Source organism: Conger conger, chromosome 2 (assembly GCF_963514075.1).
Source record: "Conger conger chromosome 2, fConCon1.1, whole genome shotgun sequence".
Classification (NCBI taxonomy): Eukaryota; Metazoa; Chordata; class Actinopteri; order Anguilliformes; family Congridae; genus Conger; species Conger conger.
The window spans coordinates 26,534,739-26,559,840 of NC_083761.1; the positions used below are offsets into that span (position 1 = coordinate 26,534,739).

Genomic DNA, 25,102 nt, shown 5'->3' on the forward strand with positions numbered 1-25,102 from the left:
CATAATAGTTTTCTGCCCAAGCTAAAACCAAGGTTTTAATTTTGGACTAGGATCAGAGTCCTGAGCCTCGCAGCTGCCCTGTAGCCTAGTACCTGTGAGCTAGTACCATGGGCGATTTAAGTGCTTTTTTTGAAGGTCTTCAGCCCCCGTTTTTCATCTCAGCCCCCCTAAAAATATCCTTGGTTTGTGTGACCTGCCCTGGAGTTTGACTCACTGACAACAGCAGTGAAGAATCATAATTAACTCTCCTGTCCACTCAGCAACGCTGGTCCTTCCCTCTTTTGCAATTTGTTGTCTATACCTGCACACCAGACTGCGTCTTGTCTTGGTAATGCGAGTGAATCTTTTTAAAGGTCGCACCGGCCGAACTACAAAATGAATGAACTTTTAAAATGATTTTCCCTTTCATTGCGCAATGTATGCTGTTCTAATTTGCGTGTGGCGTGAACAGTTATCAGTATTATAGTGCAAATGAATCACTCTAGAAATGGCAACGTACAGTATAGCGACTCCCTCCGCCTACCAATGGGCGCTGCTATGGCAACGCTTTGGCAAGTCATTTGGCTGAAGGCACAATGTGGTCTATCGAGTCATATTTTCGCCAAAATGCATACAAAAAGTCAGTACCCAGTCCCTTAAATATCGCAACAGGTATGGTGCCAAATGCAGCATTAGATCACGGATCAGAGGAGACAAGTCTACTTGGTCCAGTTCACGCAAAAAAAGAAATGCTAGGCAAATTTAATGATAAATATAACATAATTATAGGGTTACTTTGTGGCAGGAAGTCAGAGTTGGTTAGCTACATTTTTCAGGGCTTCATGGAGAAAGCATAATAGGGGGACTGGCTACATATTCTGGAGAGAAGAGTCCAGAATCTTATTCTTCAACAGAGGTGCAATTCTTTGACGACCATGGACGCAGCATTATATGGACATTATATGGACATTAATGATATGATCGTGGAGGAGATGAATGGGAGTACACTGGATGATATGTTCTGGAAGAGAGTTGAGGGAATGGAGTCTAGGGAGGAGGTTGGTTGATATGCTTAGGAGGTTGCAAGAGATAGGTGAGATATGTCAGCATCTGTAAGGGGAGAGAAGGGAAGAGGACAGTGGGAGGGTAGAAAGAGATGGCCGGATAGAGCAGTGATTTGAGAACTGAGACTAGAAAGAGCTGAGGGTGTCTTCTTGCTGATTAAATGGTCCAGTGCCATTTTCAGAGGGGGTAGCTTTGAAATTTGGACTTAAAGGAGGAGACTTGAGCAGATAAAAGATACACAAACATTTATTTTATTATAGAAATATGCAACTAAACAGACAGACTACCTCCATAATCAGATGTAAATTTACCTATCTTTTAATTTAAGTAAACGCAGAGAATGCACTTATGAACAAGCATATTTCTTGATTTAAACTTAATTTTTTAATAGAAGTAGGACTATTCATCAAAATGTAAGAAGAATATGCCATATTCACACTATAGCTGAGATGTCATTCACTAATTGAATTTTGCCCACCAAAATATAGATTCTTCTGGTGCTGCTAAAAGCCAGGGGCATCCACAATGGGGAAATAACACACCGTGGTTTTGCTGATGCTCTGGGCCTAATGGGTCATAAAAAAAGAAACAAAAAAGATAGACTTCACCATTTACCCTCTTGCCCTGTCAAAATACTGTTAGTACTGTAATATTACACAATTAAACAGAACTATAGTTCTGTACTTCTGTATTGAAATACAGATAGTGCTAGATTTAAAATTAGTGCCATTTAGAAAATTCCTGTCACTTAATCCACCTCTTTAAATTTTCAGTATTAACTATAAGAATGTATTTACTGCCATGAACCCTTACCACTGAAATGTAGGAATCAGTTTCCTGAAAAAAAAAAAAAATTATATAGCAATTATTCCAAATAAAAAGATGCTTTGTTCTGGCTGGTGACAACAGAAAATATTACACAGTAATGGTCTGCCTTGTCCTTTAACTGCACATTAGCAAATGTACAAAATACTGACAACCCAACATCACAAATGTGTAGTCAGTGTTAAGTACCTCCATATATGGTATAGATCAGGGCTGCCCAACCCTGTTACTCAAGGTTTTAATTTCAACCCTAATTTGGCACACCTGATTCTAATGAGCGTGCTCTTGGGGGTTAAAACCTACTGGAAGATATATCTCCAGGGACAGGGTTAGGCAGCCCTATAGGTTTATTATATTGGTGACACTGGATTTAAGCTCATTCACAAGTCAATAAAATCAGTGAGGAAACACATTGCTTAGGCAGATTGTCCCCATTACTAAAAAAATACTCTAAAAAAACAGCATCTATCTGCCAAACTTAAAATAAGTGCTGCTTCCTGTTACAATGTTTCCTTCAATGAATGTCAATAACAGCCCTTTCCCAGATTCTGTAGTGTATTACCCTGTAACATTAAATACTCTGTGCACACGTGTGTGTGTTTATCGTACACAGCAGTCTCTGGTTAGAACATTTACAGCCAAATGGCAGAAGAGGGGTGCAGTAGGGTCAGGTCACGGTTACTGGCAGGGGTTGTTGCGAACAGAAAAGACAGAGGGGCTAGAGGTCACATGCAGGAAGGAAGGACTTGAAAAGACCCTTGAGGACATGTCCCTTTGACTGAGTCTCCCTGGCTGCAGGCGCTCCTCCTTCTGGTTTGACCCCGCCTCTGGAGTAAGTGGGGTGGATCAGCCCAGCTAGAGCCGGTACGGGCAACTTGTGCACAGCAGAAGATGCTGCCTGAGGCAGGTTCTCAGGTGGAGTTGAGCTGCAGGAGGAGTGTTCAGGGGTGCCCACCAAGAGTCGCTGAGAGTGATGGGTAGGGCTGAAACTCTGTGGGGAGGTGACTACCTGGGGTCGCAGCGGAAATGGTTCCTCAGTGTCCCACTCTACTGTGCGGGCAAAGGGGGCCAGGGCCAACGTGATAGTGGCTGGAAGGGGCCCAGAACGTGGATCCCTTCGTGCAATTCCGGGGATGGGCTGTAGGGGCACCAGTGCAGGCTCATTCCTCAGTCTCATTTCCTCCTGTACATCCAATTCCCCCCCATCCTGAGAGGAGAGCGGTTTGTAAAAGGGTGCTGAAACCTCTTCGCATGTCTCTGCCTCATGTTGGCTGGACCGTGCCTCAACATTAACTAGCCAGTCACACACGTTCGTTTCTGGTTTTGTCGGGGCGGTATCCTGTGCCTTCCTCTTTTTGGCAATGAGAGCGCCCTCATCACTGACATGTGGGCTTGCAGAAACACCTGGAACATGGGTAATATCAGTACAACATGGTGAGTACATGAGCTACTCAAAACACAAGACGTCGTTGAAGCACATTAACTGAAATACACAAAAATGAAGTTAAATAGCTTAGTGGTAAGGCACATGACCGGGACCCGGAAGGTTGGTGCTTCAAGCCCCGGTGTAGCCATGATAAAATTAGTGCAGTGGTTGTTGGGCCCTTGAGCAAGGCCTTTAACCCCACATTGCTGCAGGGGGGATAGTGCCCTGCTTATTCTAATAAAATGCAAGTTGCTTTGGAACAAAAACATCAGATAAATGCATAGCTATTTCTGGCATAATGAAGATTCGAGGGGGAAATAATCCTCTCAACAGAATAGTTAAGAAAAATTAGCCTGTTAAAATTTTTGGATTATAATTGTAAAAACCAGCATACAGAGGGGCCCCAGGACCAAATTTTGGAACCACTGACATACTGCACTGGCTACAGATAAGCAATGTAATGCTCTTTGTTTGCTGTGCAAGTACTCCCTTGACAAAGGCTCTCCTGCATTCCCTTTGCGATTAGTAAGCTCACGAGTGTTCTCTTCCTTCTTAATTATGTTCCAAACAGTTGAGTTTGGTAAGCCGAAGGTTTAGCCAATGTCCCTAACCACTTTATTCCTGTTTCTCATAATAGCTTCTTTGACTTTCATTGGCACAACTTAGGTCCTAATGTTGATAAACAGCAATAATAGTTTCCAAAGGTGATAGATAGACTTATCTTATAAAAAGTTATCTTATACCTGCATTAAGGAGGCGATTCAACACACCTGAGCAATTACAAACACCAGTGAAGCCATGTGTCCCAAACATTATGGTGCCCTGAAATACCACTGCAATTTCTACACGGTACAACCAAAATCGCAATGAGTAAGCGTTTACTGAGGTGACTACGTACCTGTCACTGTACCAGAGTTCTGTGGCTCCTCATGAGTCGGGCAAAGGTTCATGAACAGGGTCTGCAGGACTGAGGAGGCTGTTTTGGGGGGAAAAAAGCCCCATGTTAGGCTGATACAGTCACATTTCCACAATATCTGAATTCTACATATTGTACTAATAAACTACTAGTAATACACTATTGTACTGAAAAGGTCTTAAGGAGAGAATGGGGTTGGATAACTTTCCTTTCCAAGCAGCCCGAAGCAGGACTGAACACAGACCACTAGTCCCTTTAATACAGTAGGGCACTGTTATCAAGGAGAGGGTATCGCTGATTATGACTCGGCTCTTACCTCCCTCCACAGGTGAAGAGATGAGCCCATCATTGACCTTCACTGGATTCCACTTCATTGTGGAGTCTGGGACTGCAGGAGAGTGAGCACGCATTGGGGAACATTTCTCCAGGGCAGGTGCCCCTACAGGAACGGTCCTTTTTTCACCCTGTATGTTAAGACCGCTAGACGGAGGTAGGGTAGAGCCTCCCTGGAGCTGGCATTCTGTGAGAGGGGAGCTGTTGTAGAAATTTGGCCTGCAACACAAACACGTACTGTCAATCAAAGTGTTGCTCTAGCGAGTAGCGATAAACATTGACGATCATTGAGGCCATTGAGGCCATGAGATGGGTTGAGATAAGCAGAAAATGGATGTGGCAAAGACAGAGGGGCACAGGTGTGGCTGTGATAGATGGAAGTAGGGTAAAGTGGATGTAGATGATGCATTACCTGACACTGACGGCATTGTGAGACATGTCAACAGTGAGTTTAGCCACAGGGGGCAGAGGTGAGGAGGAGAAGTCCTGTTCTATCGGTTCTGGTACTTCTTTCATCACCGGCTCAGGATTTAGAGACTGCTCCAGAAAAAACGAAACAGAAAACAGATTAACACTCCCTGCTGCAGAAACAGGAAGCAGAACAGTCCCCTCCATTAGGAAATGTGAGACCGAATAAGAGGTCCCGCTTGCAGTAAGCAGAGTAATCCCCTGAGAAAAGGTCTAAAATAGAGGGGAATATAATTATAGCTTAAGAAACAACAGGTCAATCCTTCAAACTGGAAACAATGCATGGACGAGTTCAAAGTTCACCCGATGCAGCAGCTCTCTGGTGAGGTCTGTCAGAGGCTCATGGGAGAACCTGCACGTATCCCCTTGGTAACACTTTGCTCCTGTATGAAAGAACCTGCATGGAAAGTCCTGTGAACATCGCGGTTAAGGTAAAAAAGATTTCAATGGAACGGATCTAAAATATGAACTAAATCAGAAGGTTATTGAATATACCTCATATAAAATACAATTCTCATCCCCATACAGAAATACACGGCAATTTTCTGATGCTACAGTATATAAGCTGGTAGTCTATACTCCTTCACACAAAGCCACGTTCACCATGGTACAAATCAGAGAAGGATATTGTGCATGTAGATGCAGGTTTGCTTTGCGCAGCAGCCCTGGACATAGAATTTGCACACCTCCATCTTCTTTACATTCATGTCATGCTCAAAATTGCACTGGTCTTCCTGTCAGAAAGAGGACAAAAATCAGGTTAGAACCAGGTTAGAAGCAGGTTAAAGGCAGGTGGTCATGCCATTACGGACACCTTTCATGGGCATCCACTGTATGCGCACACAATTCCATAATGTATGGCACTGTGTGTATTCCCACAGTCTGAACGAAAGCAATGTTATGATATGAAACCGGCCAATTATATTAGCTGTAGGCTTTCAGACAATCAACCTGTTAAAGCCTGGAAATTGTTTATAGCTTCCTGCAATCTGTTTCGTGCCAACAGATTTCTGCAAATGGATTTTGCAGGCTAGGGAGCATTTTCATTTCATGCTCCCACCTCCAAGACTCCCGACCTCAAGTGTGCACCCATATTGATGTTCCCCACTTGACAGCTACTATTTGGTGCCTCGCTAAGGAGATTTCAGAAGTTTTGAGTCTACTCTCGCTTTGCAATATTTATTGCATCCCTGCTTTTGAAGATAGCAACAGCTTTTTGATTTATTTTTTATTTTTTTCCAAACTTTCAAAGTTTATTTCAAATCAAACCTTTTTCCCTGCTTCCTGACAGGACATTTGACCGATGGAAATAAAAATGCTGCATTTTTCATAATATTACCTAGATTTATGTAATTCTTTTTAATACGGAGGAACAATTCAAATGCTTGAAAGGAAAGAGTTCAAAGGGAACAGATGGCATATGGCAGTCAAAACATCAATGGCAGGTTTATATTGTTTCTGGGTCACCAAAGAAAAGTGCTGCATATTCCAGTGCTTGACCAGCATTTGGTTGCCAAGGCTCTCGTTGAACGTTAAGTGTTTCAGCACTCTTACTTAATTAAACAGGTAACCAACATTCTTAGGCAAGTAATACTATTGGGTTATTGGACGTACATTATGGTAGCTATGGTAACTACGGAGCGCACCCAGTGTGTACATCGTTCACCAAAGCATGACTGCAAAATGTTCCAGCATTGAACAGCCACTTGCACTCAGGATCCCACCTACAAAATAATGGGATTTAACAATAGTAGCTGACCATCTGTTTATTATCAAGGTACTTGTTAAACAAGAAGAAGGCTGGCCTCCCAGCATCCAGCATCATTATCCCTGGTTATGGGTATTCACTTTGTTGTACGTCGCTCTGGATAAGAGCGTCTGCCAGATGCCATTAATGTAATGTAATGTAAAACTGAGCCTAAACTGTAATCTGCATAAAACTGCTCTGACCAAACTGCGGCTTTCACCACTGTTCTTCCACACCATTGCTCAAACTACTCCTCCACATGCACCCAATCTCTCTCATATACTTACTCTGCGGCAGTCGCCTCTCAGGAAATATTTACAAATGCGTCGTCCCTGGGCTTCCACTGTATGCCGGTTGATATACTCTTCGGTAAGAAAGACCTTCTTTTTCTCCTGAAAGATGAGGAGTGATTAAAGTGAATAATGGCACCACCATAATAATCAAAAAACTTGAGTGACCACCAGTTCCACAGAGGAATTATGGAGTGGTTGATTCAAGGAAAAAATAATAAATAAATAAATAATCAGGGGTGCACAACTCCATTCCAAAAAGGCTGGTGTGAATTTGACAAATTAACAAATTATTTTGGCCCAAATTTCTAAAAAGATATACACTCAGTGAGCATTTTAGACAGTTTTTTTGTTTTTTGAAGTCTTCTGCTGCTGCAGCCTATCCACTCAGAGGATTGACACGTTGTGTGTTCAGAGTTACTCTTCTGTATGCCACTGCAGATTATTTGCATTATGGTCACCTTCCTGTCAGCTTTGACCAGTCTGGCCCTTCTCTGCTGACCTCTCACATTAACAACACGTTTCTGCCTGCAGAACTGCTACTCAATGGATGTTTTTTGTTTTTCACACCATTCTCAGTAAACTCTAGAGGCTGTTGTGCATGTAAATCCCAGGAGATTACTTAGATCACCATTCTGACATTTGGTCTGAAAAAACAGCTGAACCTCTTGCATGCTTTTATGCATGTGAGCAGTGTAGCTTACCTCTTTAGGCTTATGTTGACCCTTATGTTGACCCCCCTTTTGGCCACGGCCATTCCCGTAGTTCCTGCCATCTGGTTTGTTATTCTGTAAGCCAGAACCTTGGCTCATGCCCCCTCTGCCTCTGCCTCTGCCCCTTCCTCCCCTGCCTCTCCCACCAGGACCTGCCAAGAAGAAAAATAAAATAAATAAAATATGGATACGTCGAATCCGATAGATGGGCCACCTACTCTGCCCATAAAACAGTTGTCGGCATGGCATACACAGGTCTCGACAGTACCAAAACCAAACCAATAATTACACTGCTTTATTATGCTTTTAAAGATCTACTGAAATGGGGACTAGTTTGTTATCATTACATTTTTTCCTCCTCTCCAACCGAAGATATTGATATTATCCGGTACACCTGCAGAACAACTCTTCTCATGTGACTCAAGAGGAAAAAAAAAAAAACCTAAGTGAGCTTACCTCATCTAATGCAGCCCATATGTTTTGCATATACTAAGAAAGTAGGCTCTTTTTAACTACACTAGCATTCACTTTGCAAGAATACACTGCCATACTGCAACAAAATGTCAGCAAAAACTGTCAAGTTTAGCTTTAAACTCAAAATTATTTTACATAACTTGCACAAGTAGAATTTGGAAAATGATGTTATGCATTTATGACTTTTTAAAAAGGAATATACAGTAATCCAGGGGTGCGTAACAAGGGCTGATCAGTTTCAGGATTTTGTGCCAACTTCTGGTCTTAATTATTTAATTGACTCAATCATATCTTATCAGAATTGTGTACGAGTACCGGCTACAGCTGTAGACTGCAAGTGTATCCTAATGATTTTACTGTGCTCAAGTACAGGCTTGAACCAGGGTAATGTATAGAGCTGTCAGCAAATTAAAAACAAGGCAATTGGTTGGAAAAAAAACCAGTACGCAGACCAGCCCTTGAGGACCAGAGTTGGGCAACCCTGCTGTAATCCCAAAGAACTGCTTCCAAAAGCCATGAGGCTTACATGTTCCTGGTTGGGGTGGGGACTACTGGGACAGGCTATGGGTCTTGTCTGGGGGACAATGTGCAAGTTGTCCTCACCTGGCATCGCTCGGTTTCTCTTGTGTATCCAGGTTTTTCCTGGGTTCTCTTGTCCCCTAATATTCATCTTTTCTTTTGTCTGGGACAGTCCCCCTGTTTGCTGAGGTAAGGGGGAAGGTGGGTCGGCTGGGGGCGGGGCCTCTCTGATCCGTCGGTACTGATCCAGTTCAGAGGCGAAATCTCGCTTGTTTTTGGGACCGCCATGATCATCACCTTTCCGCTTGCGCTTCAGAGGATTCCCTGACTGGGAATTCTTGACCTGTGCCAAAAGGGGGGGGGGGAACATTTTCCATTTTAGTTTAGATAATCTATTTTGGACAATAAGGGAGAATTGGGCTGGGTAAATCTCACCTCAATGTTGTAATCCCAGAGCCATTCATTCTTCCTCTGAACTCCGGGCCTGTGCTCCTGGTCTGGGATGTGCTGAAGAGTCCAGAAAGACACACACAAGTTATGAGACTGACTATGCTTTACATCCCAGCATTTATATTCTTGGCAGAGAGTGTGGTCTGTTAGTGACACGTTAATAGCATGAGACTAGTGGTCCTGGAGAGCCGCAGGGTGTGCGTTGTTTTCACCTTAATATCAGCAACCAATTCAGACTCAAGAAACCAGGTGTGCTGAGATAACTGTGTAATTAACAGCTTTAATTAATCAATTAAGCGCCAACAAAAGCTAGCACACCCTGCGGCTCTCAAGGAGTGAGGACCACTGCACTCACCCACAGCCTGCATCTGTCCTCTGGCTCCTCCTGCTGTCCGTTCATGGTGCTCATGTTGACCTTTCCATTTGTGTCCCACTTTTTTTTCTTCCTTTTCTTCCTCTTCTTCTTTGTGGCTTGAGTCCCATCATAATTGATTGCTGCTTTATCTTCTCCAGCTTTCTCCCTTTAATGAACAATTGTGAACATGTTTATCTGGTCAAGCACATTTCAGTTTAAGAAAGATGAACCGATTCAGATGTACGCACTAAGTTCCCATGCATGTGTTGGCTCAGAGTGTCTAAACCCTGGATTTGGGATAGGTTGTAAGTTAATGTTTTTAATTGAACAGTAAATTCCATTACAATGGGTATTAGGTCTTTTATGATCAAAAGATGTAGTTGGAGAGGTGTGTACAGAGTAGTCTACTGCAATAACACCATCACTGCCTCTTCTTTTTATATAGGGGCGACATTTGCTCAGGCGGTAAGAGCAGGCATCTGGAAGTTGGACGGTTGGCAGTGTTGAAGTGTCCCTGACCAAGACACCTAACCCCTAAATACTCTTGAAGAGCTGGTTGGAGCTTTGCAGCCAATTGCCATTGGTGTGTGAATGTGTATGAATGGGTGAATAAGAAACATCAATTGTACGGCACTTTGGATTAAGACACTATATAAATGCCAACCATTTACTGTCATATATATATATATATATATATATATATATATATATATATATATATATATACACACACACACACACTCAATGAGCACTTTATTAGGAACTTTATTATACACCTACTTAGGCATGCAATTATTTAATCAGCCAATCGTGTGGCAGCAGTGCAATGCATAAACTCAATCAGATACGGGTCAGGAGCTTCAGTTAATGTTCACATCAACCATCAGAATGCAGAAAAAAATGTGATCAGTGATTTCAACCGTGGCATGACTGTAGGCAGATTGTAACCAGACAGGCTGGTTTTAGTATTTCCATAAACAGGTTTTTCACACCCAACAGTCTAGAGTTTACTCCGAATGGTGTGAAATGGATGGACACGCCTTGTTGATGAAAGGTCAACGGAGAACGGCCAGACTGGTTTGAGCTGACAGAAAGGCTACGGTAACACCGATAACCACTCTGCACTATTGCGGTGAGCAGAAAAGCCTCTCAGAATACACAATACGTAGTCAAACCTTGAGGCAGATGGGCTACAACAGCAGAAAACCACATCAGGTTCCACTTCTGTCAGTCAAGAACAGAAAGCTGAGGCTGCAGTGGGCACTGGCTCACCAAAACTGGACAACTGAAAACTGGAAAAACGTAGCCTGGTCTGATGAATCTCAATTTCTGCTGAGGCATACAAATGGTAGGGTCAGAATTTACAGTATGAATCCATGGACCCAACCTACCTTGTGTCAACAGTCCAGGCTGGTGGCAGTAATGTAATTGTATGGGGAACACTTTTGGTACATTTTGGTCTCATTAATACCAATCAATCATCGCTTGAATACCACAGCCTATTTGAGCTGAGTATTGTTGCTGACCATGTGCATCCCTTCATGGCTTGGGTTAAGGGGGTTGATAAAATTACAATATACCACTGCCTGTCGTGAGTTATTGCTTAATCATATTTCCTCAAAATTATACATTTGTTTTTCACTTGAATTGTGTTGGTTTTGCAAGCTCACATTCAATGTGGAAAAAGGCCTGACATGATTTATGAATCACAAAAACATGCCATTTCAATAAGGATGTGCCGACTTTTTATATCCACTGTAAATTTAGGATAAATAAAGGAATTATTACTAATAAAAGCACTGAGCCGGCTGCTTACCCTCAGACGTGAACGTAGAATATGCATTCTAAATGTTACAATCGTTATAGCTAATCCTTAATTACGGGATATTGTCATGGCATTCACGAAGTAACCACAGAACCATCATAAAACTAGTTAGCAACACTGAGGGGACTTGGTGACTTGGTAACTTAGCTAACGTCCAGGTTAGCATCAGACAACACAGAGTTTAGCTTACAACGTTAATCAGTATGAATAGTGAATAGCATGGTTACCCAGATAGCAAGTGACTCCGGACCGAATCTGTACCGGCTGACTTCGGGCCAGAATCGTGACAGATCCGACCCGGAGTCGCTTGCTGTCGAGGTAGCCAGTTGGAGGTGGAAATGATCTGCCGGATAACTTAACGTAACTAAGTGCTAAGTTAACTCTTTCAGCTACCATGTTCATTTGTGTACGCCTTCAAATAAGTAGCTTAGCTAGCTAACTTGCAGCATAAAATCAACCCCTGAAATAAACTACTGTTAGTTATACATTTTGCTTAATCGCTGTCAATTGAACGATTGCTGCATATTAGCTAGCCTTGTAATTTCTGGAATACATTAATCAACTTTAAAACGTTCACGTAATTAGCGTTAAGTAGACATACCTTACGCTGCTCACACAATCAGCCACGTGAAGACCCTCGTTTGGTGGGCCTGAAAACAGGCTAGCGAAAGCCATGACAAAGTTGTTCCAAAAGAGTCTTGACAGAGCAATGAAGATTCCATTAGCCACACATCACAGCTTTGTCAACATCAACAATGTCCACAAATTGTCGCGAGTCTTATCTACCGTAGCCAGTAGCTATAGCGTTGGTGGGTCACGTTACGTAGTTAGGTTACTTTAGTAATCCGTTATAATGCCAACACCTTGGTCGAGACGGTTGACTAGTCCGTGTAATGTTTTCATGTATACGGGCAAAACAAAATGCCAAGCGATTTAGCGAATGGTGCTTTACAAAACACGTGGTCACCCACTGCTACAGAAGCTTACAACCAAATACCCTCCTCAATGTACTATCTTGTCTGGTGCATTGCGAACAGATTATGCACTGTGATTCTGTTGGTCTTCCTTGTTTAAACAAAAAGGTCCAGTTGTCAATTCATATATATTAAGCGTGCATCTTCGGTAACGTTGGCGATTGGGCGTGTGCTCCACTTGTGACTTCCTGTTGACACTGGAGCGGAAATAGGAAGTTTGTCAGTAAAGTTCACACTCACCACAGTTCTTGTACAATTCTGTTTTACAGACTTAAAACAAAACAGACGTATCTTATATGACATTTAAAACAGAACATGGACAAGCTTCGTCGTGTATTAGGCGGTCAAGATGAAGAGGATCAAGGCGGGCTGACTGAGGTAACGTTAGTTTTATTATACAAAACGTGACAACTTTCTACTAAAGTTCTTAAACGAGTCATTCTGACGTCGTGTCTCGTTACGCGTTGCTTTGGTTCACTAGTGTTTTTTTTAATTTCGGTGTACAATTTTGTAATTTTGTGTTTTAGAATCAGACATTTAAGTTAGCACTACCTGCTAACTGAACGTCAGTTTTCTTTTCCTCAATAGTTTTAACCTCTGAAGGCTTAGCTAAGTGTTTTTCCATTTCTATTCAGTTTACTTTAAGATTAGTGAAACTGTCCGTGGTTTAATTAATTTTGAATTTTTAGTGATCATGCGTAGTTAGTTACGTTATTTAGTTTAAAGTTTCTGTCGGAGAATGTATCCTTTCAATGTCATGCTGGAAGAATCTAGCACATTGCTCTAGTCTAAGGCGTGCAGACATCAACTTACACATTTACCCACTGAAATTCAGTTTTACATAGGCCATACAATATTTTAATTTGCTGAAATTTATAATATTTATTCGAATCACTGGTACATTTCACAGTTTAAAATTGGCAACAACCTAGCTATATGTAAAAAGAGATATGATAAAGTATGCAACCTGAGATCTTTTCAGCCACAAAGGGAATGGTTGAAAGCGTATACAAATCAGAGCCTGGTGACTTAAAAGCAGGCACTGAAACTAAAACACACTGATGATGTATTCAAAGTAATCAAAAGCTCTGTTTTTTTCCCCGACACTGGGTTTCGATTGGGCCTCCGCCGAGGTCTGATTGTTCGTCGTCGTTCTGCGATTGAGTGACGATTATGCACAGCCACAAAGCACCATATCGCCATCTAGTGGCACTGGCAGGTGGCGGTGATTACCTTCAAACCGTGGTCCTACGGGGATGCGTCCCATTAGCTCGACTACCACCCTCCTCCACTCCTTGCCCCGATCTCTGTGGACTCCCTTCCCCACTGCCCCATTTTCGAAGTATAAGAACTGTAATATACGGAGTTAACAGCTTATTTGAAATAGGCCCCACGTCGCCTGGGAAATGATGGCTTGAGTAAGATGTTGTTTACTGTTTTCATTGAATCCGATTATCTATTTAACTTAATCCTCCAGCCAAAACAAACAACTTTTCTAAGCAGTTTAGACCCTTAGAGTGATTATCTCAACCGCACATATAAAGACATTAAGATTGTATTCACGCTGACAACTTTCATTTGCAAATCATGGAGGAAAATAAGGGAAATGCCTATTGGGGACTTCCGCTCACAAGCTCGGGACAGATCGGCATTAACACTTGCATGGTCTGTCTACGGATTCCAATGTGAGCTGGTTCGTCTAATGCTAGGAACAATGTATGCACATTAACTATTTACTCAGCACTATTATTTGTTCCATTTGGTTTTACATGCTTTCCCATGGAGGTTACGGACCCAGAAAGGTATAGTATTCACAATCTCTTCTGCAGTAATGTCAGAGTTGTTACACATATACATGGATTAAATAGTGCACCAAAAAGAGGAACATTGTGTGTCTCGGATGAAAGGTCAGCAGCATTAGGACACCTCGGTGTCTACGTAGACAAACCACTGGGCCTCTTTTGTCCACTGACTGACTTCAGATTTATTACAGTGCCCAGTGATGGGGAAATTCACTGTAGCAATAGCATGTAACTTGCTAAAGACATGCAGCTATTTATATATAAACATGCAGCTATACCTATAGGGGTTTCTTAACCATATAACTAACTAACTCGCTTTTAGAAAAAGAAATGAAAAGAAAAAAAAAGCAACTTGAATTGAATAGTCTTTTTGAACTAATCCGGAACAAACTGGGAGTGTACTGCATTGCCTATCCTGTTTTTGGTTTGAAGAAAGCACTATCACATGTATTTATGGATCGTCTACCCCTATGCGTATCGGATTTGTGTGTTATTGGATGGATGAATGTGTTGTACTGTAGATATGTTGCAGATCAGTTACAGATAAGGCTTGTTGGTCCCACAGATCCTGGATGAATCCACACTCAGCTACAGCACGCGGTTCAAGTGCTTCATCGCCTGCTTCGCCGGTGGCGTCCTCTGCTCCATTCTGGTCAGCAAAGCCTGTTCTCATGAGCTTTTTCACTCTATATTTACATTTATATTACATTTACTTGCCTGTCAGTCCAAGCCATTGGAGAAATAAATTTTGCCTGGTTTCAGCATGTGTAAGAGTTATTTTTAATGTGCTTGACTTATGATGGCTGCTTGTTGCTGGCTACTCAGTCAATGTACTGTTTTAAAAAACTAAATGCAGTGTGTTGCATTTACCACTAGGTGGTATAAAGAATTGGAAATTGAAGTGAACTCAAACTAGCATAGTTGTTAAGGTACATGACTGGGACCCCCAAGGTTGGTGGTTCGATCCCCGGTGTAACCGCAATAAGATGGAGATTGTCTCCTGCTTAATTCAATTGTATCAATCAATCAATCAATCAATTGTAAACCAAATGACTTGTAGTCTAATCACCAGTAAGTTGGTGCTTAATGGAGTGCGAATGGGGCAGTAGTGTACTAAAACAGAGTGCGAATGGGGTATTGGTATATTGTGATTGAATGTGCATTTCCATCTAACTGCAGTTACAATAGTGGGTAATATTCAAGCTCTTGAACCGTGTCCTGAACTGTATCATGATTGAATGCATACCTGCCACATAATTTGCTGATTAGGTAATCGCTTGAATAAGTAGACGTAATAAAGTAAAAATGTTCCTAATAAAGTGCTTGATGTGTGTGTGTGTGTGTGTGTGTGTGTGTGTGTGTGTGTGATATATATATATATATATATATATGTCTTTATTTTTATTTTTTATTTCTATTATTTTTATTAAAAATAAATAACACATAATTCATGTTGTGCACATTCTTTTTCTATTTTTATTTGGCACGTGGCTGCAAGATGTAGTTAAATCCTAGACACTATTTTGCGGACCCGATGACTTTGGAACAGGGTTTGCTCCCCTTGTTATTTTTTTAGGGAAAATTAAGGATTCTACAATACACCTGTTAGCTGTTAACCTGTTAAACTTTTTTGTTTGTTTACCTTTTAATAAAAAGAAATAAAAATAATAAATAATAATAATAATAATAATAAAATACCTAACAACTGGTTTTGGTATAATTTAACAGTGTCAATTGGGGGCTGGTGTACTGTAATTAGTGTTCTAAAGCCGTATAAGTGAGGTGTTGGTCCACCTGTAGCATAGTGGCTACGGTAAGTGGCTACGTAGTGGCTAAGGTAAATGACTGGGACACGCAAGGTCGGTGGTTCTAATCCCGGTGTAGCCACAATAAGATCCGCACAGCCGTTGGGCCCTTGAGCAAGGCCCTTAACCCTGCATTACTCCAGGGGAGCATTGTCTCCTGCTTAGTCGAATCAACTGTACGTCGCTCTGGATAAGAGCGTCTGCCAAATGCCAATAATGTAATGTAATGTAATGTAATGTAATCTACATTCACATACAGTACCATTTGTGTAGTGTAACGAACAGAGTTTAAATTGAGTGTTGGTACAATGGGCTATAATACTGTATTTACAGTATGCTCTTTTTTTTCACAGGGGACTGCACTGCTTTTCTTACCAAATGGCGTTCCTCTCTTTGCTGTTTTTTACACAATTGGAAATGTTGCAGCCTTACTGAGGTAACACTGCTTTGCTTTCTGTAATTATTATTCATTGAATGTTTACATGTACAAATGCCCTTTTGGGTTTCACTTTAGTGAAAATTGTTACGTATGATTGTAGGCATTTGTTAAAATCCTTTTATCTTGTTTGTATCACTCTCTCTCATTGTCATTCTTCTTCCAGTACCTGTTTCCTGATGGGACCGCTGAAACAACTGAAAAGAATGTTTGAGCCCACTCGACTGGTGGCGACATGTGTGATGCTGGTATGCTATTTACTGCTTTACAGTGGAAATACAAAAGAAAACAAGGCTAAATCATGCCCCCGTTCTTAGTGATTCTTGCACAAAATCTACCAATCAGCACCACCTCCATGCCAATAAGCCTTTTGGAAAGGTTGCTAGAAAAAACTTATAGAGAGGGCATTGAACAAAATAATAAATTGAGTTAAATTATAGTTAATTTCATTAGAACTTGCAAATTGAACAGGGTCTTATGGTCTGTTGATGACAAAATTTGCTTAGCATTTTTTGCTTGCAGTCGGTTATGTGGCATCGCTGATGTTGAAAGAATGTCATACTGTGAAATATGGTTGGGGATCTTTGATATTATGATGTTGTTTTGCATCTACTGGTGCTGAAGCTCTTTTATGATCAATGGAATCATAAACTCCATAAAGTCCCAAGGCCTCAAACCTGGTTCAGCAAGATATTGGGCTTCATGTAAGAACCAGAACAGACTTACTGTATTCATGCATTTTCTCGTATTTAGACTTTTTTTTTCTAGGTAGGAACAACATTTACAAGTGGTGCCAACCTGTCCTTTGAATCATGTAAACAACGCATTCCATTAATTTCCTATGGTGAGCCTTGCGCTGCAGAACCTCGGATCAAAGTTTCAAAGTAGGCATTGCGGATCAAATATGAATCAAGATTCAGCAACCGCATTGCTTATTTCTCTCCTCAAATGTTTTGTATTTAAGTGGACTGTTTAGGATGGATAAGAGAACATTTATCAACCATACACCATATTATTATGTTGTGCCAAAAAAACAATTAACTGCACTCTACCAATCAGATTCGGTCTATGTGAGACATCCCTTATTCTCATTAATTCCATTGGCCATCTATCTGACAGAACCCACCTACAGTACTGTATAATAACAGGCATTTAGGACAGGCTTCTGAAGTTATAATCATTTGTTGAATACAAAATAGCAGAATCATACAAGCCCTTCGTGTGAATAAAAATAAGAGAAATGTATGATTAAGTATATGAAACTGTTCTTGCATGAGGCCCAATGATCCCAAGTCAAACAAATTCAAAATCAAGCAAGCCATAAACTAACTGGAAAATGAATGTTTTGCAATGACCATCTGTCTCCAGATTTGAACCCTGTCAAAAGTTTTGCATAAGAATTGAAGCGGACATAGCATTTGGAGGATCTTGAACTTGATTACTTGTTAAACAATTTTTTCTCTGCAATTGCCTTTTGTTATGAATGCATGTACTATTCTCGTTACCTCCATTATTTATTTAACCAATTTTTGGACTTCCCTGCAGAAAGCAAGTGCGTTCAATCTTATTAAAAAAAGAGCTGGTACGGGTTTTTGTTTTAGCTAAGCACTATAATGCCTGATTCAGTTAAATAATCATAGTTTCAATGAAGATCTTCATAAGCAGAGTCAGTTGTCTCAGTGCTCAGGGCTAAAGCAAAAGACCTGCACTAACATCGGGTCTTTTCGGATAAGATTGGGTCCTGGATACCCCTGGTGTAAAGTCTCTTAAGACCTGTTCATGCCTTGATTATAGCTTGTCAGTAGATTGACGTGGGTGCTTTTCAGTGATAAAGTAACACGCTACTTTATGGCCACAATTCACTGAACTGTTGTCTTTACAGAGCAGACCACAGAAGCACTGTACTGTGATCAGTGCTTAAGCGGCATAAGCACCTTGTCACACACAACCATACACTTGCACAAACACGCCTATACGGCATATATGTGCGCCCACACAGTCATGCACACGCGTGAATATGACCAGTTTAACATGTAGACATGTAAAGACTCCATATCTGACCCGGAGGTGAATTATCTGATCTCTACTCCAGCACCACTGAAGGACTAGGATTCAGCCCTGCCCCTGCACTGCTGATTAATACTGAAATTTGCCTTTCAGCAAAACTTATCGAAAATATAAATTCCTCTCTTCTGCCCTCAGCTTTGCCTGATTCTGACACTGTGTTCAGTCTTCTGGGTAAGTATGCTCTCTCACGACTGTGTCAGTTATCCATAAAAGCGGGAAGAGCCAATACCAGTACCTGCATTTCTCTTAATGCTTATGTGTATTCATGTGAATATACATGTAAAGTGTAGTCCGGACAGTTGTACAAATTCTGTTCTCTCCTGCGCATTGGATTTGAAATGAAGCAATGTATAATGAGGTTAAAATGTAGACTGTCACCTTTTAATTTGATGGTGTTTACATCCACATCAGGGAATGCATGTAGGAATGACATCCTTTTTATAATACATAGTCCCTCCGTTTTATGGGACCAAAAGTAATCGGACAGTTGGCTTCAGGTGTATTTAATCGCTACCTTAGTGTAAGTATAAGCTTTCAGTGTCTTTTTTTGATTCTAGGCTTTTCATTGCCTTTAGAGTCTCCTATTGGCCTATGAGGCTGATGAATTAGAAAAAGAACAGTCAGAGACATAGGCAAAACGATAGACTTACGAAAAAAGCATTGGTGTACACCTAGCTAACTAATTACGTTTGGTCCCCTAAAATGGAAGGACTATGTATAAAAATGGATATAATTCCAATCCGGATCACCCGATATGGATGTACATATCCTGAAATAAAAGGTAACAGTCTACACCTTAACCCCACAGTCATTGATAAATTTAAAATCCAATGTGCTGTAGCACAAAGCCAAAAGAACAGAAATTGTACTTCTGTCTAATTACTTAGTAACTGTACTGTATATGACCAAACCAATAGGGCTTTTCCTGTTTTTCTGTACAGATCTTCCCAAATATACAGTATCAGTGTAAGATGTGAATGTGGTCATAAAGGCCTTTAAGCTATAACTTTGTACAGTGATCCCTATATGGTATACTGTGAATCACTTGGACAGGAAAAATATTTACCAAACATGCCGTTCTTGTTGTTTTTTATTCCCCCCCTTAGTGGCAGAAAAGAGGCTTGGCAATCATCTTCTGTATACTACAGTTCTTGGCAATGTCCTGGTGAGTTCTCTTGGTGATGTTGGGGGGGGAGCACACCTGTGAATACTGGATTTCAGTTCAGACAAAGTCCCACAGGACTGAAACTGGGGACTAATGCCCCTCACCCACAACAGTCAGACGACTATAACTTGAGACTAATGTCCCTCACTCAGGACAGTTACAGAACTGTAACGGGTGACTAATATCCCTCACTCAAGGCATGTGAATTGCATGGTTGTAGTAGGAGACCCAGTGGGCCTCACTTAGTTACATGACTGTAATAAAAAACTAATACCTATCGTGTTGTTGTTCTGCAGGTACAGCATCTCCTACATCCCATTTGCAAGGTAAGACTTAACACACTTTCTATTGCTCATGACAATACACTTTCACATACAGTGCAAATCCGGATTGGAATTATATCCATTTTTATACATAGTCCTTCCATTTTAGGGGACCAAACGTAATTAGTTAGCTAGGTGTACACCAATGCTTTTTTCGTAAGTCTATCGTTTTGCCTATGTCTCTGACTGTTCTTTTTCTAATTCATCAGCCTCATAGGCCAATAGGAGACTCTAAAGGCAATGAAAAGCCTAGAATCAAAAAAAGACACTCAAATGTAATAATTAAGGCTGGGTGTTTGTCATAGGTAGCAGACTCTTTGACTTTTGCAAACGAAGTGAAAGAATGGGTAGACCTACAGGCATTTGAAATGCGATGGGATCAAGAGTTCTGTTATTGTTTGTTTTTGCAATCAAATGTTCGACAGTGCTCCATCAAAGACCAAACATACATGTGCAACATGTAGTCTGCTAAATCAAAACAAACTTTAGATAAGTGAAACGGACATACTGTAACTGTGTTTCTTTTTATTAATGCAATTTGAGACCTGTTTGTTTTTAACAATGTTCTGTTAAATTAACACAATGTGCTCTTTACGTTTCATGATGGACCAAATTAAGCCGTTAAACAAAATACATTGACTGCCTCTCAATGTATTTTACTCATAGGCTATTTGTTTCTATAGCAGCTGGTTACTGCCTGATTGTTTTTTAAACTTCCAAGTGCTCATATGTAGTCCAGCACATTGGATTTTAAATGAAACCATAAATGCCTATTGTTAAGCCTATGTATCTGACTGTTTTTTTAATGGCTTCCTTGACTGCCATTGCCACAACTCAGACAAATACCAGTAACGTCTAGGGCAATCGATTGACTCCAAAGGCAATCAAAAGCCTAGAATCAAGATTCTGATACGGGAAGCTTTTTTTATAGCTGCACTAACCATGTATAACAGGGGATGTGATTCCTAGACGCATCACCTGATATGGATGTAAATTCCCTCAGATTAAAGGGGACAGTCTGACACTCCGTGTTGTCAACCACCTGTCTTCCCCGCATCATCCGTTAACCATTTAATGACCACCTCATTGTGAATTATTCCTTACTTAACATTTATTTTTCTTTCTAGTACTACAGTGTGGTTATTGTTCTGTTGTATTGTGTGATATGGTTGGCGTTAAATGTCTTCTATTTTTCCGCCAGGGATGCAGTGATGAAGTGTTTCACCACTTGCTTGACTTGAACTCCACTTCCTCTCTGAGATGAATTCCACCATTGAACCAAACAAACAAAAACTCCTTTTTTTTTTTTTACTCTGTCTTTAGTTTCATGAGGCATAATGAGTGAGCACTTCAGGATTTGAGAGCAGCAAATACAGAACTTTCAATGTTTCAAATATGGAGCTAATCATATGGTTAGTTTTTAGACAAGTGTGACTCCTTCCAAAAGCTCCACCTCTTCATTGTGCTGAAGTCTAATTGAGCAAGCTTGTAAATCATATGCAAACAAATGGCACATCTGTCAAGGGAATCTTTCTTCTCGAATGTATAAGTAGCTGTACGGTATACATATTTCAAAAAATATTTTGAAATCGCATGATTGTGATTGATAATTTATTGAGTGCACATTTAGTTTGAAGTGAATATTTTCATCAGGGGAGAGGTACTTTGGAATAGATAAAGTATTTAATATGTTTTTAATGTGCCTTTTCATTGAATGTAATAGTGTCATTACTGTCTATTTTGGAGGTTGAGGGATTGTGTACTCTAAAAGACTATCAAGCTTTGATAGGTCATTTTTCTTTATACAAAAAAAAAACATTTTTCACTGTGTGTTTACTTTGCATACTTGAAATTGTATTTTTAAAGGTTTAACTGCCACAACCTGATTGTAAATTGTGAAACAAAGTTACGTTATACTGTATAATTGTCATAATCATCATTACACAATTATCATAGGAGCTCCCAAGTGAATGTGCCCATAATAAGCACAGGATTGTTGCAATATGGTGGTTCTGTCAGTAAATGGGCTTACCGCAAATACAGGATTAACTTCATACATTGGCACAGTCAGTTCCGAGCAAAGCGCAATCGGGTGCGTCTCAGCCAGGAACGATTTTTCCAAATTGCTCATTTAGTCATGTGCAAATAGAATATTTTTTGCCTCTACAGGTTTGGTAGTGGTGTGGTTGTGGTGTGCAATGAACCTGTTGCATCAACATGGGTTAGGACAGTGGTCTCAAATTCTATGTACTATGGTGTGCTGTGTGTATGCTGTTTTGATACCGTGTGTATGTTGTGTATTTACTGAATTAGGGCTGTAGGTTTGCACATAATGTATATAAAGTGTCTTATTTCTGTTTGCTAAATAACAACTGTTGATGATATTCTGTGCTTTAATGCAGTTAAATGTATATTTAAGTCATAAATATATTAAACTGCATTAAAACGGTTGTTCTCAAACTCGGTCCAGGGGAGCCTCTGTGTGTGCTGGTTTTTGTTCCAACCACAACTGCAATCCCATAATTTAACGGGCTGTTGTTTTTTCATAATTAGGTGCTTTTATTTAGCCACTTTACGTCAGAAGTAGCTCTCCCAGCTGTGAAGCATAAATGTCCCATGTTCACATTTTGCTATACTGCAGACATGCATAAGAAAAAGGTAGCTGTTTTCTTAACTCAACAAATTAAGGTTTGACTGATTATCATTTCCTGACTTTGAATTCATCATCTACCAAATGGTTAGTTTTGTGGCCATGTGTCCACACCAATTTGGAGCCTTTTGATTAATCTCAATATTTAATATGATCAGTTGTGTATCACATGCATTTGTACACTCAGTGACCAATTTGGATGTGTTTTTGTTTTTCACACAATTATCTGTAAACTTTAGAGACAGTTATGCATGAAAATACCAGGTGATCAGCAGTTACTGACATATTGAAACCTGGCACGAACAATCATTCATATACATATGACTGGGACCCGCAAAGGTCGGTGGTTTGATCCCTGGTGTAGCCACAATGAGATCTGCAGAGCCATTGGGCCCTTGAGCAAGGCCCTAGCATTGCTCCAGGGGAGGATTGTCTCATGCTTAGTCTAATCAACTGTACGTCGCTCTGGAGCGTCTGCCAAATGCCAATAATGTAATGTAATTCCATGGTCAAAGTCCCTTAGATCAAATCTGATATTTCGTCTGAACAGTGACAACCTAATTTCTGACGTAATGTGGCTTGAGGGTCAATAATCCCTTCTAAACCTGATAAAAAAAAAAGAACAGCTTGTTAAAATTCTGGGATTGCAATTGTGGTTTGAACAAAAACCACACAACCATTGATTTGAAGCTTTCGGCATTGTGCAAGTTTTGTGTCGAATAATTAATTTGCGTTTTAAGTTCAATCATAAGGCTAAGGTTTTGGCATTATATTTTTGCGTAACTTTATGTCAATATAAAGAGAGCTCTATTCCTTATTGGATTTGCTATTTACATGAGATGATATATACTTTTAATTTAGTTTTATGATATATACTTTGTTCATTCATCAAACCAGCTCAACAAGAATCTGCTGTAATTTTCTTTAACATTGCACCTGATAAAAATGTGAAATATGTCCATAGCTGTGTGTTTGCTTCATCCATAAATTGGCTTATTCTGAAGTAGCATTTTGTGCTTTTCTCGAACACAGAATTATTTAAATGATTAATGGTGTTCCATTACATTTAGAGCAGTTTCATTTGGAAGAGGTTGTGATGTTACTTTTGTGTTACTTTCAACATATTTTGAAAGTAACATAAAACTGAAGCTGAACTTTCAGGAAAAACATCAGCCCAAATGTGCCATTTCATCAGATACCTACCTTCTCTGTATTCCAATGGTGCACTACAAAAGAACAGAACAATGCTTCTCATGGTCTTATACAGTGGAACAGCCTGCCTTTTTAGATCAGAATTGAATCAGAAGATTTAAAAAGTCAATTGAAAACACATTTTTACACCAGCTTCTAGTTCATTTTGATTGTTTTTCTTCTTATGGTTTTATATTTATTTATTTTTGTTCCAAAAAGTATTTCTCATCTTCTGAAGTTTATTATAAACGCTTGATTATTTTAAGTGTTCTTCCTTTTTATTTAACCGTCTGCTTTCTTGGAACATTATTTTTATCATATCATCTTTATATCTCCTGTTTTCTGCAAAGCACTCTGGGCTTGAAAGGTGCTATATAAATAAAGTGTAATATTATTAACAATAGTAATATTAATATTACAGTTTGCAGTGTTTTTGAAATTCAATAAGGGGAGCATTTTTGTTTCTAGCAGTTTTAAGCTATAGAGCGGTTAATAGCATGCTGCATCTGTCTTTAAAAAATAAAAATAAAGTCTTTAAGAATGACATAAAGAAAAAATTGTGATAAATATTTTCTCCCACTTAAGACCATTTAGTTGTGGTTATTAACTTATAAAATGGTTTATAGATAAACATGAGTAATGCAAATAACATTTCCAATAAATTAGTACAATGGAAACTATGAACATTTCAGATTTCTGTCTATCTACCATTCCTCATGGATTCAGGAATGGGTTATTCTACTCTGTGATTCTACAGTAGGAGACGAAGAGTCAAATGCAGTGCCCTCCATAATGTTTTGGACAAAATTGTTGATTTCCACAATTTGAGATTTGTAATAAATAAATGTAGTATTGTCAGATTTTAATAAATAAGACCATGTAGAAATTACAGCAGTGTTTATGCCTAGTCCCCCCATTTCAGGGCACCATAATGTTTGGGGCACAGCAATGTGTTGTGAATGAAAGTAGTCATGTTTAGTATTTTTTGCATATCCTTTGCATGCCATGACTTCCTAATGTCTGTGACCTATCAACATCATCTGGATATCTTATTTTCAGGTTGTCCTAAAAGTGATACTAAAACTCTTTGCATTTGAATGGATCTCTATGGGAATTGGGGGGTGGGACTAGATTAAACTGTAAATTATGCTGATACAGTATGGAACACATTTGTTGGATAAATGGCTTTAAGTCATCAAGGGTCCAAGGCAGGCACGATTATAGGATTTTTTGTCAAGGGGGACTGAGTCCTGAATTGTAGTTGCATGGACAAAATAAATAACCATTTCTAAATAACCCTTAAA

The 25,102-nt window shown here is 40.0% G+C and overlaps 2 protein-coding genes across 2 annotated transcripts; one reads left to right on the forward strand and one right to left on the reverse strand.

Moving 5' to 3' along the window:
• Positions 1–1,274: 1,274 nt before the first annotated feature.
• Positions 1,275–12,557, reverse strand: LOC133120483 (zinc finger CCCH domain-containing protein 6-like). Its single transcript, XM_061230337.1, has 12 exons — positions 11,987–12,557; positions 9,561–9,726; positions 9,191–9,262; positions 8,840–9,098; positions 7,754–7,914; positions 7,047–7,151; positions 5,640–5,746; positions 5,316–5,424; positions 4,957–5,081; positions 4,528–4,763; positions 4,194–4,271; positions 1,275–3,273 (listed from the first exon to the last, which is right to left on the reverse strand). Exons 1-12 carry the CDS (start codon positions 12,058–12,060, stop codon positions 2,588–2,590), a joined length of 2,178 nt encoding a protein of 725 aa, XP_061086321.1. The 5' UTR covers positions 12,061–12,557; the 3' UTR covers positions 1,275–2,587.
• On the forward strand, positions 12,102–24,201 carry LOC133120499 (vesicle transport protein SFT2A-like). The gene is made up of 8 exons (XM_061230338.1): positions 12,102–12,737; positions 14,727–14,813; positions 16,320–16,402; positions 16,569–16,650; positions 18,605–18,640; positions 19,576–19,634; positions 19,931–19,960; positions 21,159–24,201. Exons 1-8 carry the CDS (start codon positions 12,675–12,677, stop codon positions 21,196–21,198), a joined length of 480 nt encoding a protein of 159 aa, XP_061086322.1. The 5' UTR covers positions 12,102–12,674; the 3' UTR covers positions 21,199–24,201.
• Positions 24,202–25,102: the final 901 nt, after the last annotated feature.